The sequence below is a fragment of the Fundulus heteroclitus genome, chromosome 20, assembly GCF_011125445.2.
Source record: "Fundulus heteroclitus isolate FHET01 chromosome 20, MU-UCD_Fhet_4.1, whole genome shotgun sequence".
In the NCBI taxonomy this organism is placed as follows: Eukaryota; Metazoa; Chordata; class Actinopteri; order Cyprinodontiformes; family Fundulidae; genus Fundulus; species Fundulus heteroclitus.
The window spans coordinates 44,861,421-44,876,778 of NC_046380.1; the positions used below are offsets into that span (position 1 = coordinate 44,861,421).

The 15,358-nt window shown below is 38.6% G+C and overlaps 1 protein-coding gene across 4 annotated transcripts in view; it reads left to right on the forward strand.

The window, feature by feature from the left end:
• The window catches only part of plxnb1b (plexin b1b), a 207,681-nt gene that overhangs the window by 115,356 nt on the left and 76,967 nt on the right, over positions 1–15,358 (forward strand). For all 4 annotated transcript variants that reach the window (XM_021321950.2, XM_021321952.2, XM_021321951.2 and 1 more), the window contains 2 exons: positions 11,337–11,424; positions 12,123–13,293. In XM_021321950.2, the coding sequence (XP_021177625.2) occupies positions 12,133–13,293 (1,161 nt within the window). In that variant the 5' untranslated portion in view covers positions 11,337–11,424; positions 12,123–12,132. The remainder of the gene's footprint in view (positions 1–11,336; positions 11,425–12,122; positions 13,294–15,358) is intronic.

Genomic DNA, 15,358 nt, shown 5'->3' on the forward strand with positions numbered 1-15,358 from the left:
GAGCCCGTGCTGAGGGTGATGACATCAGATGTTCTGTCCAACCCGGACAGACTCAGGTCTGTTGGTGAGGAAGTCTAGCAACCAGTTGCGAAGGGGTGTGCTGAAGCCCAGGTGTTCCAGTTTTTCCACCAGATGCCTGTTCAACACTGAACTGAAGTCCAGGAACATGCTCAAGGGGGCGGGGATAATAATAATAATAATAATTTAACTTTATTGATCTCACAATGGAGAAATTCACTTTTGCATCTTAACCCGTAATAACTGCTTGCAGTTCTAGTAAATAATTATTTTTCTCCGCTAAAAGGCGTTGTGCAGCCCATGCGGACTTGTAACAAACCTATTGAATCAGGTATTCAAGTACAGAATGTGCACCGCTACTCAAACCTAGAAATTCAGACCCCTCAACAACTAGGGAGCGCTATAACAAAGGACAATGCGTTTACGCCTGTAACCACTAAACTACTGGTCCCACACTCAAAAACTTGATATCACTTTGTTTATTGGATAATTCTGCATCAAAAAGGAAATTGGCACACCTTTCGTTTCCCAGCTAGTTTTTGCGCTACATAGCTATAAAGGTTAAACCTTTCTTGTTAAACTCCTCCTACATTTTTTGTGCAATCCACGCAAAACTGTATATATAAGCGTGTCATGGACAAATAAAAAAAGTTAACGAGGCAGATTTTTGAATTTTGAATTTTTCGAATAAAAATAAAATAAGTGATTGTTAGCTAGCTAGGTCTAAATGTAATTGCTGATTATTCTAAAACCCTAACAGATTTTAACATGTCCTTCATAACCCATACTCCAAATAAGATTTTGCACATGTGTCCCGCATTTGAGGATCGTCCATCACTAGAGGACGCTGTGATGTCAGGAAATCTACTACGCAAGAATGTGTGATCGGATTTTTACAAAACCTTCATCCCCTTCCAGTCATAGCCCTTAACTAAAGTGTTACATATGGTAATGATTTAAACAAGTGGGCGGGGCCTATTTCCAAAAGTGTGAAAAAAAACCTTGAAAACTTCAAAAATTTACCAAAAATCAATTTTGTGGTGTAATGATCTCAGATTTTCAGGATGTATTCCTTGAATAAGGTGTAACAATTCTCTCACTGCATGTATTGAGTTTTTTTTTTAAATTTTCAGGGGTTTGGTTTGATGAAAGAACATGGAATATACACATTCAAAGAGTCTTAGACAAATGCAAGAAAGTAATAAATATTATGACATGCTTAATTGGTAGGGAGTGGGGAGCAGATAGAATAGCACTAAAGAATATATATACAGGATTCATTAGATCAGTGATTATGGAAATATTGTTTATAATTCAGCAACAGAGACAAATATACAAAACTTAGATCGGATTCAGTAAGAAGTTTTGGTTGGACTGTGCAGGAAAAAATAACAGATTTCAAAATAGATCATATTAGTATAAGTCAAACAGTTCCATTATCAGTTATAACACCATGGATAATTCCAGATGCTAAGGTAGGTTTTACTTTGTTGAAAAGAAAGGATAAGGAATTTACATTAAACTCTTATATAGTACAGGAATATATTAATAAATATTATACTTATGTAAGAATTTATACAGATGCCTCTAAAAATATAACAAATCAAATAGGAGTAGCCTTTATCGTACCAGGACTTTCAGTTTATACAGGAGAAATGATTGCAATATTATTAGCTGTTCAATGGGTTGAAGAAGTTAAGCCACTAAGATCAGTCATATGTTCAGATTGTAGTTCATCCTTAATAAGACGGTAAGATGGCTCACCTGCTATTACCATCTAATGTAGAACAGATTACTGGATCAATGTGTGCTTCTGTGCTTTTTTGTCTCTCTTGTTGTGTCTCTGCTCTGTCTTCTGTAACCCTAGTCAGTCGAGGCAGATGACCATTCATACTGAGCCCGGTTCTGCCGGAGGTTTTCCTTCCCGTTAATGGGGAGTCTTTCTTCCCACTGTCGCTTCATGCTTGCTCAGTATGAGGGATTGCTGCAAAGCCATGTACAATGCAGACGACTCTCCCTGTGGCTCTACGCTTCTCCAGGAGTGAATGCTGCTTGTCGGGACTTTGATGCAATCAACTGGTTTCCTTATATAGGAACATTTTTGACCAAGAATAGGTGATCGGATTTTTACAAAACTTTCTTCATCCCCTTCTTGTCATAGCCCTAAACTAAAGTTTTAAATATGGTAATGATTGAAACAAGTGGGCGGGGCCTATTTCCAAAAGTGTGAAAAAAACTTGAAAACTTCAAAAAATTACAAAAAATCAATTTTGTGGTGTAACGATCTTGGATTTTCAGGATGTATTCCTTAATTAAGGTGTAACAATTCTCTCACTGCATGTATTAAGGTTATTGAAAGTTGCACACTTGTGAAACAATTGGAGAAATCAATGTATTTTCCACAAATCTTGTTCAATCCTCAAAACAATGGCCTCTTTTAGTAAAGCACATGCAGAGTAAACTTAGATTTCAGTTTGGCAAAAATCCAGGCTATTTTGACTTATTTACAAGTCATTGAAATTTCAATGTGCAAGACAATAAAGTTAATTTTTTTTCTCTCAAACGCTTTTTTCAATGGGCATTTAAAAAATCACGTAAGTAGATAAAGCACTCTTGAAAATTCATGAATATTTTCAGAATTTTAGAGCAAACAGTAACGGACTTGTAACAAATCTATTCAATCAGGTATAAAGTGTGTGAATGTGCACCGCAACTCAAACCCAAAAATTCAGACCCCTCAACAACTAGGGGGCGCTATAACAAAGGACAATGCGTTTTGGCCTGTAACCATCAAACTACTGGTCCCACACTCAAAAACTTCATATCACTTTGTTCATTGGATGATTCTGCAAAATAAAGGGAATTGGCACACGTTTTGTTTTCCAGCTACTCTTTGCGCTACTTGGCTACAAAGGTCAAACTTTCTTTTTAAACTTCTCCTACATTTTTTGTGCAATCCGTGCACTCTCCATATATAACCGTGTAATGGACAAATAAAAAAAGTTAACCTGGCAGATTTTTTTATTTTGACTTTTTCGAAAAGTAATGCTAAAATAAGTGATTGTTAGCTAGCTAGCTCTAAATGTAATTGCTGATTATTCTAAAACCATAACAGATTTTAACATGTCCTCCATAACCCATAGTCCAAATAAGATTTTGCACACATGACCCACGTTTGAGCATCATCTATCACTAGGGGACGCTGTGATGTCAAGAAATCTACTACGCAAGAACGGCTGATCGGATTTTTACAAAACCTTCTTTATTCCCTTCTAGTCATAGCTTTGAATTAAAGAATTAAATATGGTAATGATTGAAACAAGTAGACAGGGCCTATTTCCAAAAGTGTGAAAAAAACCTTGAAAACTACGAAAATTCAGCTAAAATCAATGTTTTGTTGCAATGAGCTCAGATATTTAGGATGCATTCCTTGAATAAGATGTAACAGTTCTCTCACTGCATGTATTGCAGTTTTTGAAAGTCGCTCACTCTGATTTTTAAAAAGTTTGGAAAATGGAGAAATCAATGTATTTTTCACAAATATTTTTCTAGGCCAATGGAAATTTTCTAATTTGTAACTCACATGGAGGCAAAACATGGATTTCAGTCTGGTAAAATTTTGACCTATTTACAAGTCATTGAAATTGACATGTACAAGACTATAAACTTCAATATTTTTTTCTCTAAAATTTCTTTCTCAATGGCTGAATATTTTCATAATTTTAGAGCCAACCATTGATTTTAAGTGATTTTTTTAATCTTTTTGATATAAACATTTTGTAAAGATGGCGCTTTGCTGCCATCTAGCGGCAAATATCTTCTATTCACAAAACTTGTCTGGAATAAATCAATTTGTTTCCATTGCATCAATTGCTTTGAGAAAAGGATATCATGGACAGCATAACACTGCTGTTGTAGCATCTTTATCTAACCACCCAGACCTTTTGAAAGACCTCTTAAATTATGAAATGGGCTACAAGTTTTTGAAACCAATTACCTGTATTTTGGCAAGGTGTTCAGAAGGACTTGAAGGCAATGGTGAAAACTCTAGGAATTCCCACATTCTTTATGTAATTTTCTTCTGTTGATTTACGCTGGCCAGAATTTATGGAAGCATTTAAGTTTGCAGATAATATCATAGTATTTAGTAACATTGCCTAAGTGAGGCTTTTTAATGTCAGGAAATATTAACACAGGAAAGCTAAATTGTCGTGACGGCAGTGCCCAGCTATGGTCCAACACTTAGCCCTCTAGGCTGCAATTTATTCACTCATATCTACATTTGTTATCATTGATTTTTTTAATTAAAGATGATTGTTACAAGTTTATGTGTGTATCAGGTAAATTAATCCAGTATCACTTTAGCCCTTAGACTCAAAAAGGTTGGTGACCCATGTTACCAACCTTTTTGGCAGGAGGACACTTGAGTTTAAATGTTTCATATATTATCATTACATTGGTGTTGTGAAGTATCTGATAAGTCAGATCATATGCAGTGTCCAGTCAGTAACTGTTATCCATCAAAGATATCATTTAAATTTTAGGATTAATTTTTATTGTGGTCTAAATGCTTTATTTTTTTAACCCTACCTAACTCAAAATTAATGTCATTCAGCTGTGAGGATGGAGAGAAAGAGGAGAAGATGACAGAAGAAGAATCGGGACAGACAGGGGAAAGCGATAGGTTGGTCTAATATTAGGTGGAAGTGAGGGAACAGCTACTTCATCCCAAGCAATAATGTTTAAGCATTATGTTTTGAAACTGTATTAAAATCTGTAATTTTTACAACTAATATATAATGCTTTTTTGACCACATGACTTAGTGGAGAACGCCACAGACAAGGGGTGAAGGACACAGACATGAGATCAGTGATAGAAGGGACAAGTGATGACATCAGGTAGTAATAATTACATTAGGGAGGAAACAAAGACATATATACCATGATGGTTTGAATTTTTGATTACCATATTTCATTGTGTTCTTTTTTGGGAAAATTTGTGCAGGCAGACATGGTGAGTCAATCACCACAAAGGAGAATGTGGAAAAGACTGACATGGTGTACTCAGAATGAATTTTTAGATTCAATATCAGAATGTATTTTAGGTAAAATATCTGCCCAGATCAAAGCCTCTGTGTACTTTGCAGTGGAACTGGACTGCACACCTGACATTTCAAAGCAAGAGCAGGTCTCTGTCATCTTTCGATATATTGATACAGACGAGAACAAAAAAGTAACTATTGCAGTCTTTTGTGGTTTCCCTGCTGTGAAGGACACGACTGGAAACTACCTCACACATTCACTAACAGGGCTACTGGAGAATCTGGGGTTGGATTTGGCTAATTGTAGAGGGCAAAGTTACGAAAATGGCTCTGAGTGGAATAAGCAAGATCGCCGTCGAAATGGATCCCTCACCTGAATTCAAAGAGAAACGACTTAGGAAGCAAAGGAAGTTCCCAGATGACAATTCATGCACTGGTCATCATGAAAAGAAACCCACAAGACACTTCAGGTGCATGGTTTTCAATGTTATCGTTGACACACTCCTGCAAGAGCTGTCTAAGAGGTTTTCCAAATTTCAACTTGTGTCTGAGAAATTTAAATTCATCACTAAAATGGAGCACATGACAAAAGCTGAGCTGGAGGAATGAGTGACCACATATGCCCTGACCACCTCTCAACGTTCATTAGATATTATTACCTTGATTTGGTATTTCCAAATTTGACAGTAGCCCTTAGAGCAGGGATTCCCAAACTGAGGGCACCCTCAGGGGTGCGCGAGCTGCCACTAGGGGGTGCGTGAGCTGAAATCTGTAATGGGGGTTTGACAGTTCTTTTTCCCCACACCATAAAGACGTGTAAATAAACATTTCCTTTGTGGAGACTAAAATCAAAACAGCAAATTTAATAAATAAATAAATAAAACGTATTAACATGAAAATCTGTTTATTTTAAAAAGTCTTGCTCTATACTTCATTTAAAGATGAATTTATCTTCTTCTTCTTCTACGCATTGTGCTTCAATCCATTGAAGAAGCAGCTTGTGCCCTCTACTTCATTCATTCTCGCAAATATGCTCAGTTGGCTGAAACCAGGGAATCGGAAGCAACAGACGAGAGAATTGCAAACCATTGACAAATGTCTCTCCAACTCCTTCCTCGCTTCACGTCGTGTACGTCAGTAGAGGGACAATTGAATTCAGGCCGAAAGTTTTTACAAGCTTAAACTGAGCGACACAGTCTCTTTCGATTGTGCAGCGCGTACAAACAGCGCTGCTCATGTTGCGGTGACTCTGAACCTCTACCAGCACTGTCGCGCATGACTCGCCCACCCCGCTGCAGCCTCCGCGATTTCTTTACCATGTTCACACACAGAGCTGCAATACGTTTCATTGTGAGTCAGACAGGCGCAGTTCATTTTACAGATGCAGTTTTAGCGCATATTCAGACAGGGAAAACCGGCGGTGGGGCTGAGGGGATCTGAGGTGTGTTGTCATGGGTGTGTTTACCTGCTGAATGTAGCCGCTGTAAAAAAATGTATTTCTCTGATTAATAACATAACACGCTCTGTTATTGTTACTCTGGTCTGCAGTTTTCTCTCTCTGTCTCTCTCTCTCTCTCTCTCTCTCTCTCTCTCTCTCTCTCTCTCTCTCTCTCTCTCTCTCTAGTCATCGGACACAAATCAAATTAAAGTTCTTCGTGATTGTATTTTGCAACGTAAATTGTGAAGCAGACTCAGATTAAGAAGCTGGTGCACAAAAACAAAGCTTGCTTCAGAGACGTTTTAGGTTATGGAGGTGTGGCCGATCTGAGCTTCTCTTTCTTTCTCTCGCTCCAGGCTGAGCCACTGATGCACCTGAAAATCCTCTGTTCTGTTGTGGAGGTTGCAACTTTATTGCAGTTTAATTAAAATGATGTTCTAATTCTATTCCCACAACTTTTGTTATGATGGTTGAATTGATGTAACTGCAACAGAATTTTTTCTTTTTTTTGGGGTGGGGTGCGCCAAGCCGGTTGGGACACTGAAGGGGGTGCACGGCTAAGAAAGTTTGGGAACCCCTGCCTTAGAGTATTTTTAACCATCCCTCTGACAGTTGCATCTGCAGAGAGATCATTTTGCAAGCTGAAGCTCATCAAAACATACCTTCGTTCAAATATGAGCAACGATCGCTTGTCTCAGTTAGCAGTGATCTCTATTGAAAACAGTGTGGCACGGTCTATTTCATCTGATGCTATACTTGGCAAATGGCCATGTGCAAAGTCACGGAATGTAATAGTTTAAATGTCATAAATGTTAAAACTCTGACATGGAGTCCAGGCTGTTAACATTTCATATTTCTGCTACAGAAAATGTTGAGCACTGGGTAGGGCTGGACAATAACAATATTCAATAACGATATATATCGATCGATAGACGTGTGGCGCGATAGGAAAAAAAGGGTCAATAAAAGTTTGATAGAACAGTTTTCCTTCCTTCCTTTCAGCATATCATATTACTACAGTCACTACTTGCTCTCGACCAATCGTAATCGCGGACCCAGGCACGACGTCACAAAGCGCTGCCCTCTCAAACCACAACACAGAGCACGTGAATATGTCGCAGTAAGGAACGGCGGAGGAAATGGTCCCAAAACTGTGTTTTACTAGTTCGCCAGCCTGACAGAAATAAACCACAGTGATTTGTAAAATTTGCAAGGAACCGGTAAAAACAAAGTCTGGTAACGCAACCCACCAGTATTTATCACGTAAGCCGCACACACCCGCAGCAGCGCGAGCTGTGCAGCCCCGCGCGACTCCGTGTCTTCGTAGGAATCTTCTGGAAGTTCTTCCAAAACAAAGCAGGTACAGCAGCTAAACTGGGCTCCCTTCTCTGTGATAAAATTAAAAAGCGTCCAAGCGGCATAAGGACATCACGCATGCAGTAACGTGCTTCATAGTGATGGATATGCTGCAGTTGTCTGCAGTTGAAAAACCTGGCTTCAAACAGTTACTCGCCACTCTTGATTCGCGATATAAAGTTCCGGGACGCAAGTTTTTCTCTAACAGCGCTCCCTAAATTGTGCAACTAATGCAGGGAATCGGTGCAAAATGAGCTGCAGTCTGTGTTTTCCCACGCCACAACCTCGGACCTCAGCCCTGCGTCAGCCTCTCAATTATGAAACCTGAGAAGTAACTAGTGTACTATTCCCACCTAAATAGGCTATTTTATTTATGTATTTGGTATATTTATTTTGGTCATTTTACTGGTCACTTTAGTTCATTCTTTGTCAGTATTTAATAACATTACTCAGGTCTCTTAAGTTATTTTTCTTTAAAAATCACTAAGAAAGTAGACTAAGAAAGTAGACCACATCACCCCAGTTCTAAAGTCATTACACTGTCTCCCTGTATCTCAGAATAGACTTTAAAATACTTCTGTTAGTCTATAAATCCCTAAATGGCTTAGCACCTAAATACATCATAGACTTGTTATCAGTGTATCAATCCTCCAGACCACTAAGGTCTTCTGGCTCCAGCCTTCTCTGCATACCTAGAACACGAACCAAACAAGGAGAAGCAGCATTTAGTTCCTATGCTCCACTTATCTGGAACAAACTTCCAGAAAACTGTAAAAGTGCGGAAAGCCTAAGTTCCTTTAAATCGAGATTAAAAACACATTTGTTTAAAATTGCCTTTGAATGTTCAAGTTAAGCTGTTTTACTGTTTTTAAATGTTCTTTTTTTGTTTCTACATTCTATCCCTACTTGCTTTTATTCCTATATTTTAATCATGTAAAGCACTTAGCATTAACTCTGTACTGAATTGTGCTATATAAATAAATTTGCCTTGCCTTGCCTTGCCCTAAAAAATTCTGTTATGGTTAAAAAGTTGGTTACATAAAGATTTAATTGGAATTCTGTGATTGTGTTCTTTATTAAAATTAAATCATTTAGCAATATCATAAAATGTCCAGGCAGAGCTGCGCATAAAATATGGTTTTAAATATTTTCAATAATTATCTATATCGATCAATATGCAATTTTTTTATCGATAAGCTTTTTTTCTATATTGTCCAGCCCTAGCACTGAGTGCCACTACTGTTATATATTTGCACTTTATCAAACTTCTTATTTGCTTATGATTGAAATGATCACCTGATATAATATGCAACAACAAACAAATTCTATAATATGACTACTGTATTTTGTAAGTGCATGACTAAAGGAGGAAAGCTGTATGGGACAGGTGGGGGGGGGGTCACCGATGACACCTTTATTGCAGAAATAACTATAAGAAACAAGACCTACCTTGAGATGTACCAGTGCCAGTGCAATATTGGAGAACTGCTATGGTAAAATGCATTGTATAGAAAACCATGTGGGATCACAAGTGAATCTGTGAAAAATTTCCGTTATCCTGCAAAACATAAATTCATGATCCGTTCCAGATGCATGTTGGTTTGGCTGAGCAGGGGGAGCCCGCATGTTCAAAGGGGCGGGGCGTGGGTGGGCTTGGAACCCGTTAATAACTGCTTGCAGTTCTAGTAATTATTGCATTTAGAGTGTGAATGCACAACTGAAGATATTAGGGCAAAATGAATATTGCATCCAACCAGTCTAGTGATATTGTAATATTGTACTTTTGTAAAAAAAAATTACTTTTGTGTTGTAATTTTGATTGTATATGTTGTGCAGCTCTGTTGTTGACTAAATGATTTTAATAAGAAAAGTCACTGAAACAGCTTCATTTAGGATTATTTTTTTCATTTAAGTGTTTTTGTCCTTGTTGTATTCTCAGACCTTTATAAGACGCTGCATCTGCTGGACAGTCAAATACCCTGGAGTTTTTAATCCTGCAGTAACTGGATATGGTTTTAATGGTTAATTATAAAATTGTAACACTAATTATCTTATATTTTTCAATAGCAATCATAAATGATTTCATGTCTATAAATACTAGTTAGGAAAGACAGATGTTACTTCTTATAGTAATGGAATCCAGCTCCTTAAAAAGAGAGAACCAGTGCAACTTTAATACAAATATTAAAAAATATTTCTAAACCTTTCTCTATTTTTTTTTCTTCTTTTTAAATGCACAGCCAGAATGTCTCTAAATATAGATACTTCTGGTCACCACTGTTTTTTGTTTTTCTTCTTTTATTCATTTCACTAACACCTAATTTGCCATACTCTGGTCAAAGACATGCGGCCCCTTTAAAAAGGGAGCCATTGGCAGCATTGTCTCTGGGTCCTTGCAGAGATGTGATTGGATCATGTTGGATTCCGTAGGACACAGATTACCACTAAGACTATTCAGAGCTTAAAGGTAGCACTTTTTGACCAGGTAACTCTGATGCATTAAAATAGCCTTTTACTGTTCTGCTGATGCGATACTGTCATTTCTGTTTGATGTCGTTAACAGTGGGCAAACTGTGTTCACTAACGAGATGTGTTTAGGTGCAAAATAAGGTCTCCAAATAACTTCATATTCTTTTATGGGACATCCTGTTGGTATGATAGTTGGGTATAAACATTTCCACCTCCTAAAACCAGTAGTTTTGAAGGTGGCTACGTTACAAAACAGTTGAGTGGTTTCCTGAGCCAAGTATGTACATGACAGGCACTCTGAGTGCACCTACCAGTCAGTCTATGGGGATATGAAAGCATGGCCATGCTTCTTTCATACTTCAATACCAAGATCCTGTCCCTAAATCATCTTGTTGTACCCCACCAGCTTTTTCCTAAGCTCAGCAGCTGTGTGCACTTGCTCTCTGAGTATGTGTAACCGCTTCCCCAGGCTCCAACACATCATCGCCTCTTTTTAAAGAGCTATAAATTCAAAAGATCTGCTTGGAATTACAAGCTCAGTGTCTCTGCAGAGAGCTGGAAGTGGGATGTGCTGTTGGATAGTGTGCTGCCCAAGCATCAAGATCTATAAAAAAGTGACAAATACTGAAAAAGAGAATGTTGTGTTTTTTATAGCCCTGCCTCCCAGGGTGATGTGAGTGTGCAAGTCTGTTTAAACATCAGTTTTGTGTTTTTGGCAGAAAAAGCCATCCTCCTGAAACCAGCTCAGTTCCCTTTGAATAATTTCCATGTGCCTGAAGAGGCATCATGGGCAACTGTCCATTTGGTTGGATCAGTTTCCTGACCCCCCTTAACCTTTAAATTCTTGTCTGAACAGGGTGTAAAAATTCTATGAATGAACTGCAGGAAAGAAAGCAGTGGTAGTTAAAACATGTCCAGTTTAGGCAACCATATCTCTGTTTTTTAGTTGTAAATTACACAGGCTGTTAAGGAATGAGACCACTTTTTAATCTTGTCTTTCCTTTTTGCTGCAGGTGATATTCAGAGGGATGTGTTTATAACCTGAGCATCTGGGAGGTCAAGAGGTAACATACCTCTGTAAAGCATCACTGGAAACAAATGGTGAGATTCTTGTGTAGAGAGACATTTTTAATTTCATATTTTTTTCCTGGTGCTATTGAACTGATTGACATTCTCTTTTTATTGTTGTTCTTTTATACAAACCAATATGTTTACCAGCTTGTCGATGATCTATGTGTGATATTTCTTTACTGTTAATTTAAAATATGTTTACCATAAAGATTTATGACTGAAATCATGAAGCAGGGCATACCTTCCATTAACAGAATTATATAAGTAGTGTTCACCAAGACTCAATTAAAAGCTGAGCAACTAGCCATTATGCCTATATGGTCAGGGATGTCATCCTTGATAAACATCTAAAATTCTGTCTCTTAGATTAACAGAAAACATTGTAAAAAAATGTAGACTATCAATAGCAGCATTGAACCGTAAGCGTATGTACAACCAGTATACAACGGTTGTATCCAAGTACAAGTTGTTAACTTCCCACCACACTAACTATAAATTGTCAGTAATTGTCAGTCCTTGCGTCTTGGAGACCTAAAGAATTTCAGTCAGATTAAACCATCTTATTGTGACTTGTTAAAGTTTCGTGTCTGAACTACTTTATGGACTGTAGTATCTACTTCTAATATCTTAGAAGGACTGTCCTCAGGAGATGACATCAAAACCTGTAACAGTCCTGTTGTACTAGCTGCAGACATTAGTTTTGATATTTGAAATTTTTTTTTCCGCAGCTCGACTGCCATGCCTCCTGGGACAGTGTGTTATCTTTCAGCATTAATGGTCCAAGCGTTGTGGTGCCTCCTACTAATGGCAATTAGCTGGCCTTTCATTTCGTCGTCCAGAGGTGTCGCACAAGCGTCAGAGTCTTCCCACTCTGACCTTTATCCAACTTTTATACGGAACAACACAGTATTTGAGCACCTTGCCCTGCATCCTGACCCCGGTGTAGGTTGGGTCTACATTGGGGCCCGAGATAGGCTGTTCCAGTTAAATTCATTTCTCCAGCTTAGGCTCCAGGATGATACTGGACCTGTCACAGACAACCCAGAGTGCTTGCCCCCTGTGACAGAGACCAACTGCCCTCAAGCAAGGGAAACTAGCAACCACAACAAGCTTCTGTTGGTCGACCCTTACTCTATGGAACTTATTACTTGTGGCAGTATCAACCAAGGAATCTGCCAGAAGCGTAACCTGACATCAATTAATGTAGTGCTTTTTTCAACAGAGAAGCCAGTGGAAACTCAGTACGTTGCGGCTAACCACCCAAACGTTAGTACTGTTGGGCTTGTAGTTCGCCCTCATCCTTACAGACAGCCAGTACTGTTTGTGGGGCGGGGTTATACCAGCAGCCATCCACCTATTTCCACACGTAACCTTGCCCAGGAGCCCATCTTTTCCTATGAGGAGACTGCGAAGTTGGCTGTTGCCGGCCGTCTATCAGAATATGATCATCACTTTGTAGCCTCGTTTGCCCACCGGCACCATGTTTACTTCTTCTTCTATAGGAGGGACCTGAAGTCACAGTCACGAGAGTACCGCACATACATCTCACGCGTATGTTTGGATGACCAGGCATATTACTCATATGTTGAAGTCCCACTGACCTGTCGCTCCAGGGCAGGTAAAATTTATAACCTCCTGCAAGCTGTACAGCTTGGGTTCTCAAAGGATGGTGTTAAGAGTCAAGATTCAGAGATCCTTCTCGGAGTCTTCTCCACCCATTTGACCTCATCATCTCGGCCAAGTGAGGACTCTGCTCTGTGCATATTTAACCTTGAAGATGTGGACCGCAGGATAAACTCAACTAGAGACCTGTGCTATACACAAATGGGTAGAGAAGCAGGAACGGAGGCTGCCTACATCGAATATGAAGTCAAGTCTAACTGTGCCAATCTTCCAGAGGTGAGTTCAAGGAACCATAAATTTGTTCTCTTTGATTACTTTTAACTATTATATCAGAAGTCTGCAACGAAAGTGCGCATTAATAAACTTTAATACACGATTGATTTAAATTTAAGTCCAATCGAGGTTCCAAAATGCTTTATTTGTTGTAACTTGTTGACAGTACTGACTTGTATAACAATAGGTAGGAATTTTTGTTGTTGTTTTTTTGTTTTGTAAAGAAAAGACAAAGGTTAGCTATGAGATGTGTAAGTGCTTTATACTTATTTTATTTCGTAGCAGTGTAGCTGACTATTCAAGTTGTGAGGTGCCAATTGTGTTCATCACAGAAAGCCTGGGGGAATATAAAAATACATTTCTTCCAATATTATATTACAACATACCCCTGGGGAGGTGCCCGTACTCAGGCCAGTTGACAGCTTTGCCAGGGCCGGGGACAACTAAGTCTTTTTGGGGCCCCCCTCTACACCTGCCGCCACCACACACACACACACACACACACACACACACACACACACACACACACACACACACACACACACACACACACACACACCAAAAAAAAGTCAACTGTATACTTCATTCTCCTATGCCTTTTATTTTATTAAATAATCTGCTGTTTACAGAAATATTGTTTTTGTCCTCCAAACAAGTCTTAGATGACTTCACTTCATAAGTGTGGTTAGACCCTCTGAATTTCCTGGCAGTTCATTTGCCATCTCTGAGAAAGGCTTCCTTTGTCTTTAAACGCACAACTTTCACTCAATCAGAATCAGTCATTTTTGTTGGCCATAACGCGGGATCATTGAAATTAACAACGTGTTCTGTCTCTGAGCGACTATGCTCAGAGACATACAGACAGGCACGCTGTATTTAATAACCTTTATCAGATCCGCAGTTCAGCGAGGCTTTCTCTCATTTTACACTGAAAGCTGTTAAAACTATAGTTGGTAATCCTGTTCAGAAACACTTTTTGTCATACTGTGTATAATCGCTCTTCGATTCTGAAAGTAGTCATAATATATTCAGAAGAAGGAGGTTAAAAAATCAATCTCTTTGGGAGCTGCAGGCCTGCAAAAAACTCTGACCAACCCCTGCCGTTCGAGGGCAGGGATTGGTCTGAGTTTTGGTCCTCTACTCACTCCTCTCATGTCAAATAATACAGCTTTTTACTTGATCTTGATCTAACTGCATGTTTGTATGAGTGTTGCTAAAAAGAAACAATACCATGCAAGAAGCATGACGGTGTTTTACAAATGCCTTTCTTATTTTCTTTCTCCAGGGTTAATATACATGACATTCATCTAGTACCACTTATTTTACATTTAGTTGATTTTTTTCACGATAATACAGACAATAAACACCCCTTTGCCCAAACATACATTTTGCTACTGAAGCCATAAATAGCCTTGTTCTTTATGCAATAAAACCCCACGTATAAATGGATTTAGGTCTGTCCCATCAACCCGAGTAAATTTGACTCAACTTCCTGTAGGCTTAGGCGCATCTATGTCTGATTCGCTGTTAACATGGAAAAAACAGTTTGCAATGACACTGTGGGCTTGTTTGACATTCTGTGAAATTATCTTTTGTCACTTTTCAAATGGTATTGTTGCAAAGTAGAGTAAGACCAGCTGGACACAGATCAGCTCAATTTCCAGCATTTTCTGCTCCTAATGGAGGAGGCTTTTGGAGGCAATGTTTAACAAGGTTTTACAAAGATGGATAAAGATGCATAAGTCAGGGGCGAGATATGGAATGGAACAAGAGATACAGGAACACATTAAAGCAAACAGGAAGCAAGAGGAGCTGGTTGTGCACAGGGCCCGTATGAAAGGATGTTTGTAATAACAAAAAGGTAAACATTAGAAAACTATAAATAGCTGGAAAACTGAGCATTAAAGCTGAAAATCTGATTCACAACATGATTAGAATATGAGTCTTTACTTGATCCCTGGACATAAACGACAATCTATCCTAACTTCAGTCTTTGTCAAGAAGGTCCATCTAACTTCTGGGTGGATTTGGACAAAAGGTTTAAGCCATTATAAATGGGATTTATCCC